The sequence below is a fragment of the Myotis yumanensis genome, unplaced genomic scaffold, assembly GCF_028538775.1.
Source record: "Myotis yumanensis isolate MYYU_CA2020_CCGP unplaced genomic scaffold, mMyoYum1.0.hap1 SCAF_1, whole genome shotgun sequence".
Taxonomy (NCBI): Eukaryota; Metazoa; Chordata; class Mammalia; order Chiroptera; family Vespertilionidae; genus Myotis; species Myotis yumanensis.
This window is the reverse complement of record NW_027223752.1, coordinates 59,716,325-59,733,983: the sequence shown is the minus strand read 5'-3', so window position 1 is coordinate 59,733,983 and position 17,659 is coordinate 59,716,325. Positions and strand designations below refer to the sequence as shown.

The following is a 17,659-nucleotide window of genomic DNA, read 5'->3' as shown; positions in this document are numbered from 1 at the left end:
ATTCTCAGCCTTCTTTTCCTACAACCCCTCATATGTTGGTGTTCCCCAGGAGTCTGATAAATACTTCCAGCCTAGACTACACACACACACAGTCTGGGCTAGACTAATGGCCAACTAATCCTCTTCTTCAGATGGCAATAGGTTCCTCCAAGCACAACTCATTTCCAATTCCCCTTACTCAAAACCTTAACCCAGAAATCTGGAAATTGTTGCTTTCTACTTCTTTCACAAGAAACACCACTAATTTTACTATGTATTACTCAAATATCTCCCCCTTTCCGTTCATGTCTGTATTGTTTTAAAAACCACCTTAGCTTCATCCTTTCCAATAAATCCCACAGGCTACTGCCAGTGATCCAAAATGCCATAAAGCACATCCTTGAGCATAAAATGTGGCTCTTCATGTGAGCTAAATATTGTCTCTGTTCATACCCCAGCACTATCTTGCCTCCCTAAAGTGGCATGTCGTCACATCTCCAAATACCTATCTGCTTGGCAAATTCATTTCTCCTTCAAAAGTCAGTTTTAAAAAGTTTAGTTACTGACTCTCTCAAAAGCTTGTGAGCTCCTTCACAGCAAGAATTGTTCATTTGTTTCCTCAGTGCAGCCTCACAGCGCTTTCCTCAGCATAAGCACTAGATATTCACTGAATGACTAATGACGCCAGTCTCATTATTTTACAGACACATTACTTTTATTCAGATATATAGGGTGTCCCCCAAAAATGTATACACACTTTGAATGATTATAAAGATGGTATTTATTAATATACAGTTCATTTTAAAAATTTAAAAGAATTTACAGAAATGAATGGTTTTTGTCAATGCCTGTTTTCAAACTGATGACCATTCTGGTCCAGGCACTGCTGGTAACTCGAAGCAATGGAAAAGCAAACATCAAGAATCATTTTGTTCGCTATTTGTGTGCCCTCAATTCATCTGTTTTGTGCCGTAAACTTTATCTTTTATGTATCCTCATAAAAAAAGCCTACTGGATAAATTTTATTTGTTCAAAGCTTAGTCTGGCTAAAAAGAAAGAAACATCAACTGAGCTATCAGCTGTTAAAGTATGTATACATGTTTTTTGGGACACTGTATAACTATCTCAAACGTAAAAAATAAAGCTAACATTTGAAGATTAGTCAAGTTTTATATTATTGAATATAAAGGTGATAAGCAAAAGATAGTTATTTTTAGAAGCTATGTACAAAGCACACACATTAGAACTTGTGGCTTGTCAAGTTTGCCTCTTTAATCATATCACTACAATAATTCTGTAATAAGTGTATTAAATATTGTAATTTAGTTGGCAAATGGAATAGACAAATGAAAATAAGTGGGACATCCAAATCATTACTTGTGAGCCCTTCTGACTTCAGAATTTAATTTGAATTGTTCACTCCTAGCTTCCCCAAAGTGAGTAAATAAAAGATTAAAGGAAAATTTCACTTAAGGTGATTACCTTTTCATATACACTAAAATGAAAAGAAACAAAATAAGCTAATGAAACTATTGGCATAAGTCAAACTGATTATATGAAATTTTCAGTTTGTAATAGCTATTAACTTGAAATTATATCTTTCAATTTAATTTATTCTAAATTCTCTGGCAATAAAGTACTTTTACAAATAGCACTATTTTTTTTGTATAAGTACTTTACAAATAGTAACATCCAAGAAACTTATCAAATAATAAAATGCTATCCAATCTATAAATGTTAAAAACTATTATAATAACATGGTGCTATGTAAACCGACCTGGGTCCATATGGAGGGGAAAAAGTGTGACCAAAGAAGTGTCTATATATATATCCATCCAACTTCTCAAACACTCCATCATTATCTACTTGATATTCCTTCATGTCTTTAAGATAATCTTTAACATCATTAACAAAGTCAGTGAAGAGCTTCTGATCATGTATAAAGATACCATGTATGAAAAACTTATTGATGAATTGATCAAGTTCTTTCCAATGATGAAAACTATCCAGTTTCTCTAATAAGTACCTTTCAATTAACTGTCTAAATTCATCTATCCTTACAGGATTGGACACTTTCATATTAAAAAGGTTAATGGATTCCTGTTGAGCACACTCAAATACACCAGAACAAGACTTTCTGAAAGAATTATAATTTTCACTACAGCCATGTTCAGCACTGCATTTCTGTGAATTTGTATTTTTCCCAAATTCTTCAAAGTGAATTGGCTTTTCTTTCCTTCCCTCTCTTTGCATGGCAGGGCCTCTATTATTCTGGTTTTGTGTACGAGCCTTATACTGTGGATGTAAGTATTCACTAAAAACTGTTGGTTTTTTAGCTGCTCCTTCTTTTGAACCACCAAATCTTTTATTGCCCTTTTCATCAAAGATATTCTTGGTGGTATCTTTGAAATGTCGGAAAGTGGATTTAACTGAATCTGAGAATTTTTTCAGATTTTCTTTTACAGCTTCTTTAGCCTGCTTAATTTTTTCTTTGTGGTGCCTCACAAATTCTTTGGTAGAATTCTTCATGGCATCAAATGTTTCCTTAACTGAACCCAAAAATGTTTCTTTAGACTTATTTTTGGCCCTGTAGTTTCCTCTGCTCCCTTTCTTTTTTCCATCAGTTTCTTGTTTTCCATTTTGATCTTTTGCCTCAATATACAGTCTTTCCCACAAATCAGAACGCTGCTGTTCAAAGGTTAGCTTCCGTTCCAGCTCAGTGAGTCTTTCCCGTAAGATTTCTACTTCCTTTTTTTCTGTCAAAACATTGGGAGAATCTGGGTTGCCATCTGACTGCCTAGAGCTTAACTGCTGAAGTTCCACCCTTAAAGCCATGGTTTTCAGTCGTTCTCTCTCCAGTTCCCTCCTTAGCATCTTTGCTTCTGCCAATAAAGTCTCCCTTTGATTGAGCATGCTGCGTGTTTTCTGCTTTTCTTCTTTCAAATACTGCTTAAGTTTCTGGTTTTCAGTACCTAATTCAGTACTTGTCCCTTTATCTTCCAATATTCTAATCTGTTCTCTTAGTTTCCTTAACTCTTCTTGTAATGAAGACAATGCTTTTTCTTCCTTCTCCAGAGATATTCTTAAATACTGATTTTCTGTATCAAGGCTCTTTTTTTGAGTTTCAAAGGACATCTTCTCTGCTTCAGTAAGGGTCCAACACTTTGCAAGGTTTTCCTTCAATGACTAAATTTTTGTGAAAGAGAAGAAAGAAAAATGGCAAGTGCTTTAAAAGCTAAATTTAAATCTTTAAGACATATAGTTTTTAAAATCTTTATTGTTGAAAGTATTACAGATGCCCCTCTCTTCCCCCGTTTGCCTCCCTCCATCTGGATCCCGCCCCACCCCAGGCCTTCACCACCGTACTGTCTGTGTCCATGAGTTTCACATAGTCATCTGAAATCCTTACTGGAGAAAAGGAAATAGGCCTCCTATCTGTTGACTACAGGATTCTAATCTCTCATGAGAAGGCTCCTAGAGAGAATGTAGGCAGGACTAAAGGCTTCTGTGATCCTTGTGTGAGGGAGATTATTTTTTATAAAAAAGTTAAAGTGAGAGATGACTTCATGCTTCAAAAAATTCTCTTTATATATACTGCACTCTCTGAAGGAAAAAATTTTCAATAATCTTTATCCTATTTGAAACACCGTAGTCCTATGTAAATTAACATCTCTAAGTTCTGATAAATCATATAATTTCTCTTGCCCTTAAAAGTACAGAATGAATCTTGCTAACATTTATAACTAATTCTCCCAAATTCAAATAATCTGAAAAAACTAATCAGATTAGCTATATAACTCCAAGGTCAACACCCTTGATTTAAAAAAAAACTCATGTTCACCGGGCCAGCATGGCTCAGTGGTTCAGCATCAACCTGGGAGCCAGGAGGCATGGTTCGATTCCTAGTTGCGGGCTCAATCCTCAGTGTGGGGCATGCAGGAGGCAGCCAATCAATGGTTCTCTCTCATCATTGATGTTTCTATCTCTCTCCCCCTCTCCCTTCCTCTCTGAAATAAATAAATATATATATTCAAATATATACACATATATACATATATGTGTATATGTATATATGTGTGTGTATATATATATATGTATATGTTTAAGTCCTTTAAGAGAATGATAGTATTTTCCACTTGAAAAATAACTACCTGAAATGGTTATTTCACTGTCTGGCTTATGACTCTTCAGAGAACAAATTAAAATTTAAAGTTTCATTATAGACATATCTTTAAATGCATAGGCAGAGGCAGCCACAGAATGACTAGAAGGCACAACATTCCTTATCCAGTAAACTGTATATTCTTGAATTAAGTGACTGGTAAGTAGATCATTAGCAGGTCCTCCATGAAGATCTTCAAAATTCAAACCACATTTAACAACTGGAGACAAAAGCTCTACAAGAACTAACTCAGTAAAGATGTATGCAGGGCAGGTCTCCTAAAAGCCAGTGGCCTAGGGAACCAAAAACCATAATGGTGAAAGAAAATGCCTACTCTTAAAAATATCCTCTGACCAGGTAGGGAAAACTACACTATTTACAATTAACTTTAGTAGTCCTTCCCTGAAATGTGGTATTCTGTCTTCAGAAGAAATATAATCAGAACCCTTTATGGGCCGGGATAAATACATAAATTAAGTATAAAGGAAATTTGGGGGAATTGAAAAAAAAATAGAATAGCTTATTTTCCTAACCTGATTTTATCTATAATCCCTACACCCTTCTCAGGAAAGAACTAAACAGGAGACCAGCTATTCTGCTGGTCCTCATAACCCACAAATGTGTTAGGTAACTAGACAAAATGAACAGCACAGTCCTGCTGGAGTTAGGTGAGTTTTAGGAAAATATTAACATGCTCTCTCTTCCATCAGAACTAACAAGAAACCTTAAAAGAAAAAAACTGGCTTATTTTCTTTGATCAAGGGAAGGGCTTAAGATACAAACACTCCTCTTTCTCACTGAATGAAAATGTTTTGCTCAGCTCTGTAAAAATACAGTTAATAATAATGTTATATATAATATCAATTTAAGATAGGTTAATTGTAATATAAGTGATTAGGACTAACATCTTCGAAGTCAGAATTAAGCTCTGCCAGTTGCTAGCCTTGGGAAAGTTACTTAGCTTTTTTGAATCTCTTTCCAGTCTTTGAAGTGAAGTTAACACTTGCTTAATTCAAAGGGTAGTGATGAGAAATGAGAAATATTGTATGTGAGGTACTCACAAAAGTGACAAAGACACAAAAAGTATTCAATCAATAATTATTAATATTACTGATTTACCAATCTATACTATAACTATATCTGAACAGCATATTATGGGTTAACAATTTTTATAAAATGTACTAGAGACCCAGTGCACGAATGCACTGGTGGGGTTCAGCCAGCAGGCTGGCTGGGGTGGGGGGGCGATCAGGGGCAGTGCTGGGGTTGTGTGATGGGGGGCGGGGCCGGCTGGGGCAAGGGGCTGAGGGCATTCTGGTAGGTCCACTATTTGGTCAATTTGCATATTACCCTTTTATTATATAGGTTTAGTAGTACACACCTTATAATCTGTAACAGAGACTTGTTTCTGATCACATTGGGAAAGATAGTCCTTCATGTCAATCAATTCATCTTCATGTATCTTTCTGATTAACTGTTGACGTTTCTGAACCTGAAATGTGCCTAAAAATGAACATTTTTATTAGAGATATATAACATATTATGATTACCAATATTTTGAAACATAAGAAAACATTTAATCTGCATATATTTAACTAATCAAGATAGGATCATTTCCTTTAAAATAACAGCACTTCAGTTCTATAAACATTCTCAATATATAATAAACAAAGAATGAATAAGTAAAATCTCACGCTGTCATTCATCAAATCGTGGTAGATCAATGTTAATATAACAGATCAAGCCAAATAGGTTAATATATTTTTTGTTTTATTTCTCATATACCAGGGACATTTAGGTGGTTCACAATCCTTTTGATTAAAACAAGCAGCCCACACTACCCTAACAAAGTAAACAATTTATGTAATGTTTTTATCTTACTCTAAAAGGCACTCAGGTCTGGTTTTGGGCGTTTCTTTTATAATTAAAAGTCACAATTTTGCTCTGAGTGCCACACACTGTGCTTTGACTCATATTTCTTCCACGCTAATGAAAGTGTGTGAAGATGCCCACTGGGGCACTGCACAAAATATGGAACGCTTCACGAATCTGAGTGCCATCCTTGCACAGGGGCCATGTTAATCTCCTCGGTATTGTTCCAATTTCAGTATACATGCTGCCAAAGCGAGCACTCAGGCCTGTTGGTTATGAGGGATCTCTGAAGTACATCAAGTACTGCACTCCCCCATAAAGAGAAAGCAAGCATGAAGTCTACTGACAGGTTATAAGGAAAAACAAAAATTTATATTTTTTCTTACTATATTTTACCTAAGTAATATAACACAAACCCAAAAGGTATAACAAGGAAAATAACTGGCTGTGATTATCCACCATTCAAAGCCCAAATCTTTTAAGACTGCATTGGTTAGGTCTGTACTGAAGTATCACTATCCCTATCCCAGCAGTGATAAAGGGATCTTAAACCAACTAGGATGCTATCTATTTTCACCTTGAAAATATAAAATGTTAATTTGCAAAGACATGCATTTTCACATGCTGCTACATGCTTCATGCATGAGAAAAAAACACCACGAAATAAAAAATAAGGCAAAACGTGTTTGACAATATTATATCTACTGAGTGGCATAGCATTGTGTAAAGATATCGCAGAGTTTTGTAATGAAAGGATGTAATGACAGTTTAGTATTTCTTCTCTTACAAATTAATTTTTAGTTTCTTCAATACATCTTGAAAAACACTAAAAACTTTTGCCAAATTAGACAACTGTTACCAATTAACAGCTGATACTGTTAGGATTTACATTCTTTCTTTAAATTTTCTAATTTATAAAAGCATGGCAAATTTGTTTCAGTATTACTCAAAAGAATCTCAGATTTTTAAAATTGTTGAAATAAATACATCTTTAATTCCCAGAGTGACTGAAAATCTTTCTTTTCAAACTTCTAATAGGATGAATTCCTTCGCTCACTGGAAAATAACCTAAAACTATGTATTGATATCTGATTTGGCAGTACTATTACATAGCATATGTTTGATGACTGTCTTTATGTGGACTTTTTCAACCAATTAGGTTTTTGGTTTTTTTCCAAAAGTGAGGTGGAAGCCACTCCCTGAAGTTTTGGTCCTCCCCCCATACATACACATCTTCAGCTGCCTAACTATAAAGTGTTACTGCTCAAAGTATAATCTTTGGCCTTCTGGTACAAGCCTATTTACCTTAATCTTAATAACCCACTGTCAGTTTTTGCTGTCACTGCTGTTAAGACTTCTCTACCAATCTCAACAGAGCTTCCAGCCGCCTGTTGGGCACAATTTTGGGGACAACTTCATAAAAATAAAATAAACTAAAACTTTAACTGTTGCCCTAAACCATTCTAAAGTTGGGTAAAAACAAACAAACCAAAGTGGCTCACCATCTATTTATTTATCATCTAATAAAACTGTTCCCCATTAACACCCCCACCTCCAAAAGTAAAGCAGTAGCATACTTACTGCAATTTAAAAAACAAACCACCAATATCTCCATTTCCTAGCTCAAAGTTGTCTTTTCCATTACTAGTTCAATATCCCTTATTTCACTAACCTTTTCTCCATATGCACTATCATTATAATTAAGGCCCTGGTCCAGCCGTGGGCAAACTACGGCCCGCGGGCCAGATCCGGCCCGTTTGAAATGAATAAAACTAAAAAAAAAAAAAAAGACCATACCCTTTTATGTAATGATGTTTACTTTGAATTTATATTAGTTCACACAAACACTCTATCCATGCTTTTGTTCCGGCCCTCCGGTCCAGTTTAAGAACCCATTGTGGCCCTCGAGTCACAAACTTTGCCCACCCCTGCCCTGGTCACTGAATATCTAAATTACAAAACTTTCCGAATGACTGTTTTAATTTTCCTCATACCATTTTTCTTTCCTACACTTTTTCTCTAAAATTATTGCCATCAGTTCACTCTATAAATCAAACTCTCCTACCAAGTTCCAAGATGTTTTACAATATAACAGCATCCCACAGAGTCCAACCTTACACTCCATTATTTCTAAATATCAATTCTGCTCTAGTCCAGGCAGACTGCTCCCAAACCCAGCAAGTTTACTTTCAAGTTATCAGACTCTCCATTGCAGGAATGTTCCACTTTCCTTCCATTTCGCATAAGCATAATTAAGACCAAACACACCTCAAATCCTACCATCTCCAGGATGACTCAGTAAGTGTAGCCTTTGAGCTATAATTTGTCTGTTCTACATAATGTGGTACCTACTTATATTCTGTTATGTTGTTGTTCAAGAGCTGGGCAGCCTACCAATACTTAAAGCAACTTCATGAGAAAACTGAATCAACTGACTTTCACTAATGATTTAGAATATGGCTAGCTTATGAACAAAGAAAAGGAAGATAGGTGCATCATATATGAAGATTTTTCTTTAAACCTCTATAAGCAGTTTCAGAACCTTAAGCAGTCACAAATACCTGTAAGTACATTAATTTACTATCCTCAAACTACTTTTCTCTTCCTTCCAGGATAGGTCTGAAACTCCAAAATTATATAAAGCCAAAGTTGGTAAATGTTTTGGGTGGCTCTCTTAGTAGTATGTTTTTGTTAAATGATTATCAAACAACCCAGCTGGTGTGGCTCAGTGGCTAAGTGTCAATCTATGAACCAGGAGGTCATGATTCCTTCTAATCAGGGAACATGCCTGGGTTGTGTGCTCGATCCCCAGTAGGGGGTGTGCAGGAGGCAGCCGATTAATGATTCTCATTATTGATGTTTCTTTTTCTCTCTCTCTCTCTCTCTCTCTCTCTCTCTCTCTCTCTCTCGGATATCAATAAACATGTATTTTTAAAAAAATGATTATAAAGAAAATGATTATGGTGTACAATGACTGACTTCATGGTACATGAGAAATTCAAACTGGCTCTGAAGTCAACTCTAAAGAGCTCTTAAAGTGTTGAGATCAGTGACAGAATTTTTTAAAAATGTGATGTAGTTTAAATAATGATCTTGAAAAAGTAATAATTATTCAGGTAAGTTTTTGTATGTTCACTGAGCCAGTCTTATTACTATATAAACCTTCTTCATATTATGTTACTCAGTCTTTTCATATTCTGAAAAGTTAATTTCAAGAAGTACAGGAAAATGTTTTAGTAAATATAATTATCAAAGTAAATTTTACAAATGACCCAAATCCTAAATAATGGCAGTAATTTCTCAATTTTGAAAGCACTCCTCTCTAAATTGGTCTTTCTACAAAATACTTAAAAGTTCATGCAATTGGTGAGGTTTTAATGGAATCTGGATTAACATTAAATTACTAATTTTATTTTTAGTAGGAAAAAAGATTAAGATGACCTTCTCCTTTGTTACCTCCAGGTTTACCTGTGGGGGGAAAAAATCATGCTCAAAAAATAAAATATATTCACACATATGCTCCAGCTAGATAATAAAAAAGTTAAGTCAAATCTCATCACAACAAATTTTAAGGAAGGACACAAATTATAGTATTTCAATAATAAATTCAAGCAGGAGTGTAATTACTTATTTTTATTAATATAAAGTTAAATACAAGAAGAAACACATTTTACTGACTCTAACTTAAAACAAGTATTGACTGTCTTCAGTAAGTTACCTCACATTCTACTACATTGAATAATGTATTTTTTCCACAAATCAACATGGAGTATTTCTTCAATCTTTATATAAGAAACACATTGGTAGAAGGAACTAACAAAACAGGGATACTTCAGAAAGTTAAACTGTGGATTATGTAGTAAAAAAAATCCTAAAAGTAGTTAATATAAGGCAAACTAAAATTTGTTGACAAGATCTAAGACATTTGTTTTAATTCTAATATAGCAGTGTGTGACTGTTCAGTTCTCACTCTCAGCATTGTGCAAATTCGTATATCTATACATATAAAAGCCAGCGACCAGAATGCAGTAACGACCAGAACAACCAGTAGCTATGATGTCCAGAGTGGCCAGTGAACCCACCCGATTGGGGGCGGGGCCGGCTGGCAAACCTCCTGCAGCGCCTCCCCCAGACAGCCCCGCCCCCGATGGGCCCTCACCACCCAATCAGCCCACAGCCTCTCCCTCCCCCCCAGCCAGCCCCACCCCTGATAGGCCCTTACCACCCCAATCAGCCCACAGCCCCTCCCTCCCCCCAGCCAGATCCACCCCGATCAGCCCCCCCCCCACTCCGATCAGGGGCAGGACAGGCTGGCCAACCACCTGCAGCCCCTCCCCCACACTGGTCCCACCCACAATCACCCCCCGCCGACCAATTGCCCATGGCCCCTCCCCCTAGTCGACCCAGCCCTGATAGGGCCCCAATTGGGGTCGGGCCGGCTGGACCCCACCCATGCAGGAATTCGTGCACTGGGCCTCTAGTACCTTAAATAGGATTTCATATTTGGCCTACCCAATGTGACTTAGTGGTTGAGCACTGACCCATGAACCAAGAGGTCACGATTGGATTCCAGGTCAGGGCACATGCCCGGGTGTGGGCTGGATCCCCAATAGGGGGCATGCAGGAGGCAGCCGATCAGTGATTCTCTCTCATTGCTGATGTTTCTATCTCTCCTCCCTTCCTCTCTCTGATCAACAAATTACATATTAAAATATTGAGGGTAAAAAAGATTCAATGGTTGGGCTCCCAAATGAAAAATAACACCACATGGAAGTCCTTACTCTTTTTACCCAAGAGACTTTCACAGGCTTTTCATTAAGATAATCAATGTACATAAACACTAACAAGATTAACAGTGAACAGAGTACACTGTAATGCTAAACTACAAAACTACAAATGTTAACAAGGTAGGGGAGGGTGGGGGTAAGGAGGAGAGATCAACTGAAGGACTTGTATGCATGTATATAAACCTAACCAATGGATACAGACACCAGGGGGGCGAGGGCATGAGTGGAGGGGTGGGGGTGGGGGCAATGGGGGGCTAAGGACACATAATACTTTAATCAATAAAGAAAAAAAAAAATATATATATATATATGGCTTGAGGGAAACCTGAAGGCAAGAACAAAAAAACAAAAACAAAAAACCTGAAGGCAGAAATAATGAGCACCAATTATTGACATTTCAATTGTAACTATTTCAACTGGGATTTAGATAATCCTCCTAATAAAGTCAGAGTTCAAAGTACTTTAATTGTGGTTCTAAAATAAACTATTTACCTCATTGTAAGCATTTCAGATTTTTAATCTTCTAATCTTTTCCTTATAAAAAAAATACATGCCAATAATCCTTACATTTCTTAAATAAATACTGCTTACTTTAAGTAAAAATAGCTTTGTCATTAAATATATGAGCTTTCCTCACTCTTAGTGTCTCTACCCTAAGCCATCAGTTTGTTTAACAAATTTTCAATTACTTACCATAGAAATGTCCAAATCCCATGCTGATTGCGATCACCAGAGCAAGTACAACACACTTATTGAGGCCACTACTGAAATGGCGTTTACCCAGCTCCTTAGAGGGTTCAGTTTCTTGGTCAGCGAGCAGTCGTTCTTCAGATTCTGAACTAGAAATAGTTTTCTTCCTAGCACGGCGGCGTCTAAAGGCAGGACTGGGCTGATGGCTGGTTTCATCACTACTTGATTTGTCGTCACTCGGCTGAGATGAAAATACTATTAAAAAAAAAAGTAGATAAATATTTAAAATTTTTATAAAAGTTTCCCTAGTATATATGATTTAGAATAATCAATGCCATCCCTACATGCTTCTTTTACATAAGACAGCCAAAAACAAAACAACACAACATGAACTCAAGTTTTCAAGGTTATGAACATAATGCCAAAACATAAAATATTTCAACTGTGATACACAAGAATCTGTTAATCATATCCTGTGCCTTTGAAGGTCTAGCTGCTTTATTGTTAAACCTTTCTTATAGTTTATACCATCAGAACAATCATTCTCATAGTCTCTTAAATTTATTTGATAGTAGAGCTATAAACAAATACTATTTCTAGAAGAAAAGAAAAAAAACACCCTGTATCTCTTCCATTTCAATTTAAGCTCAACTGTTTAAGGAACACAGGGACATATACAAGCAGTTCCTTGGTATTTTTCTAGTTTCACTTCCATTCTATGAGTCCATAATCAAGGTTCAGAGCACTCTAGTTAAGCACAGATTTCCAGAAGTCAAATGAGCCCTTCCCTTCAACTGCCACTCTTACTAGAAGGCTATTAATTTCACCCTTCTAGTAAATATGTCAGCATGAGGAAGTGACACAATAGCTATCTCCGATATTAAGGACTAATCTGGTGCTGCTCCTTTATGAAAAGAATAGTAAACCATAACTTTTTAAAAAAATTCACAAGAAATCACAGGTCCTGAAAACATATACACCAGAAAAATTATCTTCAGTTTTTCATATGTATAATTTATTAACACAGTTTTATATTATCAAAAAATTATATGTTGACAGAAAATTACGTGACTCTGAAATTCCCCCTGACCAGTTAGAAAGAAAAAGAGCATTAAAAGTAAGGATAAAATGTGAGCTTGAACTTGATACACAGAGCTCCAAAACAACAAACATTCATGCTTTAAAAAAGCAAAACAGTTCTTCAGAAGGCAGGTTATCCATGCCAAAGCAAAGCTGGTAACCTAGGTTAGGCAATACTTTTTAAAGGAGGATTATGGAGGGTTCAGTTAACTTTCACATTTACAACGAAATACACAAAGACAGAAGGCACTAATGAATATTCCTAATATTTAGTGATACAGAAGCTACTGAGAGATCTTTTGTTCATGACCCTTATGCCCATCATGTTTATCTGGTTATTCCTGACCACTAGTTTTTCCAAGATGCCGCCGCCTCAGCTGTGAGGTTACATTTCTTGGACAAAGAGAAAGAAAGGAAGACTTAAATAAAGCATAACATAATACAAAGGCATTCATGATCATGGATGGAGTATTTAAGTCAGACTTTCTGACAACATTAAGATGGGTCAATGTAAAAACAAACCTTTAGTCAAAATTCCTTTAATAAACTTTCAATTCTACATTAACATACGGACTTCATTATATATTCCAAGTAAACCAGCCTAACCGGTATTAATAAATGTACATCCTTATCTAATGCTTCCATCTTTTTAACCCATACATATGATAGCTGAAGTATTTTTATTTTTATAAGTCTTTTAAAGCTTAATTTGGCCCACAGTCCAAGATGCAAGCAATGCAAAGGCATGCAATAAGCTTAGCCAGCTTTATCACAAAATAAATTTGACACCTGCTTAGAGTATCATAGCTGACAACAGATATCTTTAAAGCACTAAGTAAGTAGTAAATGTGACTAGGCACACTCAGCTCTAGAAAAGCTGATAGATTTAGTCACACCACCTTGGAAAAGGAGTTGGCTAGGAACATGGTGTTTCAGCTGACCATCCCATGCCCTTATGCATTCAGGAATCTTCCACAGCTTCTCCCACCACCTTTCTTTTGTGAATAAACAGGAAAAAAGATGTATAAAGCTTTATTATAAAGAATAAAAGGAAAAAAAGAGAATTGAAAATACTTTTAATTATCATTTAACATTATTATTTGTGCTCCATCAGAATCTAACAATTATGCCTTTTTAAAAAACATATACAATACAAACTTTTCTACAACTACCAATTTGTTCTCTTAGGGGAGGAAAGAGTCATATGGAGAAGGAGAGGAGTGTTCTTACATAAACAAGGGATTACTGTCACAAGAATTTAATTTAGAAGAAGAAAAAAACTGAAGTTGAAATCCAACACAGATGAAGAAAGGAAAAAAACAAAATAAGCAATAGGGTAGGAGGAAATTAAACCGAGAAAAATATGGGATAAGGCAAAGAGAACAAAAACTCTGGGCAACTGATAAATACTAGTATATGTAGTATTTTCAACATAGTCCAATGTAACTTATTATTTTTAACATGTTCTTTATTGAAGTAATTCCTTTGGAAGGGATAGCAATTGATAAAAACACCTAATAAAATATACCTCTTAACTGAATCTATAAAATTCCCAAGAAGTCCAAATTTAGAAAGTAGATTAAAACTAGAATAATGTGCTCTGAAGTGTCCAAGTATCTGAAAAAAAGTAACAGCATGTATAGCGTCAATTTCTTAAATGTCTGCTTGGACCCTTCTCCACTACTCCTACTTCATTTAATTACCTTTTCTGGCCTACTAATATTCTCAGATTAAACCACCACAGCCTTTAAAAAAAGTAATTGAATATATATAAAAGTATGAATCCTATATTTTAATAAATAAAATCCGATGACCAAAATGGATTCTAAAATCAATTACGTTTGCCCTATTCTAGCCAACACCAAAATTTCTCTCTGATCACTAAGATCATCTCATAAGTATTTAAACATTTTGAATAAAGTGTTTTCAAGCTCTTGTTTATAGTCAAACTATTGAAACACTAGTTGAAAATAACTCATTAAATGAGGTAACTAAAAAATCTCTACTTAACATTTTATTAACTTAAACTGAATAAAAATTCCATTGTCTGATTTTGGCAAATGTAAATATTAAAGAATGGTAAAATCTAAAGAAATGATCTAAAATAGATACTACATGTTCCTGTTTCTGCATCAAATTAAGAAATTACTGGAATCACTGGCAGTATTCCAAGGTGTCTCACATAAATCACTCTTAAGTTATAATTGTGGGTTAATAACTGTTGGTTAATTACAGGTTTGTTTCTTGTATTTTCTAGTAATTTGTGTCTAAATAGTTATACCACATTGAAAGATGTTATATGTCCCTAAAATTGAGCCAAAAAATTTTAGAGGGAATTAGTTCAGTAACTCACATTTTAACCTCCAAATGATTCTGTCTGAACAATAGACATTAACTGCATTAACAACGTGACTTACAATAGGTACATTTTCATAACTCAATCTAAAATGAATGATCCGAAGGTCAGGGTTTTGGGATGCCGCTGCACTGCCAGCTGTTTGAGCCCTGTTTGGCACATAGTAGCACTCAGTAACTGTTTGTTGAATGACTAATAATTGAAGAGAAAGAAGTTTCACTATTTTTACAATATAAAATTTTTATCATTGTAGGTAGAAATCTCAACATTCTCCTGCTTTTAGGCAAAATGGCACAATCTCCACTCTTAAAGATCTAAAATACGTCAAAAGGAGTGTTTGAGACATTAACAAACCTCCTCCTTAAAGCATTTTTTTTTTTTTTTGGTCTTTTACTTAATAAGAGATGGCATTTATTGTTACAGCAAAAGACTGTGCTCTAGGCCCTAGAGTCTAGGAAAACATTAAATATAACAGTAAATTTTATAAAAATGTTTGAGTTTAATTCAAATATTCAAAACTTGAGATTTAGGATTATAAAACAAGTCATTATATAAAATATGGTCATAGGAGTCTGTACGTCTGTTATCAGTGTATTCTTTGTATAGTTCTTACCAGTTTCTGGTGGACAGAATGTGTATTGGCTGCTAGAGGAAGAGCCCATGTTAAAGTCTTCTGGACTCTGTGCTTCTTTAACACTTATGGCTTCTTCTTGATTTCCAATTTCTTCTAACTTAGGTGGCTCAAGGGTCACAATATCAGAATCGTCACTGACAGTTCCAAAAGAAACATTGTCTTCAGGTGACTTTTCTTCCTCTCCCTGAGGAATCATAATTTGAAAGATAGTAAATTCAACAATTATTTAAGGGCCTTATTTTTCTACACCGTTCAAAGTGTAAAATGGTACTTAAGTAGTACGGTAATTTGGACTTGAAATAAAAGATATGAATCCTGTCTAATAGGAAAGGATTACTCAATAGTAGCTTCATCTTTTAGTATGAAAACCCCTTCAAACTCCTTGGGGACTCTAACTACTGACAACTCCTTGTAGGCTGCAAAAGCTAAGAAGCCCACCTTTACAACCGAAATGAACACAGAAAGGAGAGGATTTCTTACCGGTTCCATGGGTTTATTTATGTGTAGTCAGGGAGCCCATTAAAAGACAGATGAAATTTTCCTGGTTATGTATACAATAAACTTTAACAGTTATGCCATGTAAAGATCATCTAGCTATCTAGTTTTATCTAGAAGTCAGGTAAATGCTAAAGGATAAGATTTAGTTTGTTCTCAAATTAAAAACTGACCTTGATTTTAGCTTAATTTCTCAATATAATTCAAGAATGTAACCTAATTAGACAAACTATATACCAATACATCAACAAGGCCTGTATACCTATGGATTGATGTTAAACTCTGAATCCATTTTGTCTGACTGTCTTTTCCTGTCTGCTAATGGTATTAGTCATAATAATACTTGTACTTGTTCTTTGTGTTTTTCTATATAGTTCAACTGTTTATGATGGCTGAACATGTGTAACTGTTAATACTCTTTTCATGGCTTACATAAGTGTTATACTAGATGCCAAATGCAGAAAGATGAGAGACAGAAGGCAGGACTCAAATCATAGTTCTCAGGATAGAAATGGTCCAGAGTGTTTTTTTTAAATGAAGGCCATAAAACCTGACTGCCTTCCATTTACCTGCCTTTCCTGGTTTGGGAAAATGCAGCCTCAACTCAGACCCTCGGGTTTACAATGTTGCCCCATCACCAACAATCAAGATGATATCCATACGGAGACTTCTTAAGAATGAGCCTTCCTAGAACTGAGAGACCACACTATTCGACCTTCAGATTTATGATCAAAAGGGGGAAATGTGGATGAAAAAAGGGGATTCTATGGAAAGTAACCTCACAGGATGATCTGATCATAAATTCCTAACTGGGCAAGTCATGGTAGGTAGTCATGCCCCAGGCATATAAACAAGCCCTGTCCATTATATCTGTACATCTAGGTCAACGCACCTATGAAATAAACTGTAACCACCCAAGATAGGACATAATCTTGTTAACTATCATGTAATCTAACCATTACCTTACTTTTTCTGGCCCCCACATAATTTTCCTTAATTTCAAATGCATAAAAGAAAATGCAAAACTTATTTGAGATCTTGCTCCCAGCATGCCAGGGGTTTGGCTTAAACTCTTATAAAAATTATATACCAAAAAATATATATATACAACCTACTTTGAAGGAAAATTATATTAGTGGTTATATGAATAAGACTTTAACACATTACCAATGAATTACTTTTCTAAATTAAAACACATCTGAATCAGGAGTTTAAATAAAAGCTAACAACTTTAACCTTAACTGATCAATCTGGGAACTCTCAAAATCTTCAATAAAATTTATTTTTAATTCAAATAGGAACAGAATGCACAACTAGAAATGGAAGCTTTGATTAGCATTCTCTATGTTTACCATATTTCCACAGAGTAAAACACAAGCTTACCACAAGTGCTAACTGTGTTTCCTCCAAAGCTGGATAAGCAGTTTCTCCCACTACCATTGTGACAGTTTGGCTGCTCTCTGATATAAAGAAAAAATCAATTCAATTACATTTTATCACTTTGGCAATCTACATATATAATGATCTGGGTGCAAAAAAATGTATTCTCAAATTTTTAAAGTGGATTTAATCAAATGACATAATCAAATGACATAAGTCATTCT

General features: G+C 35.3%; 1 protein-coding gene and 1 non-coding gene across 5 annotated transcripts in view; both read right to left on the bottom strand.

Moving 5' to 3' along the window:
* The window catches only part of CCPG1 (cell cycle progression 1), a 49,708-nt gene that overhangs the window by 7,262 nt on the left and 24,787 nt on the right, over positions 1–17,659 (bottom strand). For 2 of the 4 annotated variants that reach the window (XM_070422261.1, XM_070422241.1), the window contains exons 4-9: positions 17,439–17,515; positions 15,540–15,744; positions 13,470–13,565; positions 11,494–11,745; positions 5,523–5,644; positions 1,757–3,165 (exon numbers count right to left, since the gene is read on the bottom strand). In XM_070422261.1, coding sequence (XP_070278362.1) covers positions 1,757–3,165; positions 5,523–5,644; positions 11,494–11,745; positions 13,470–13,565; positions 15,540–15,744; positions 17,439–17,515 — 2,161 coding nt within the window. The remainder of the gene's footprint in view (positions 1–1,756; positions 3,166–5,522; positions 5,645–11,493; positions 11,746–13,469; positions 13,566–15,539; positions 15,745–17,438; positions 17,516–17,659) is intronic. The other 2 variants (XM_070422267.1, XM_070422250.1) reach the window with 1 other exon arrangement.
* LOC139000067 (U6 spliceosomal RNA) lies at positions 6,167–6,273 on the bottom strand. The gene has a single exon (XR_011469517.1). It is a non-coding gene; the product is annotated as a U6 spliceosomal RNA (small nuclear RNA).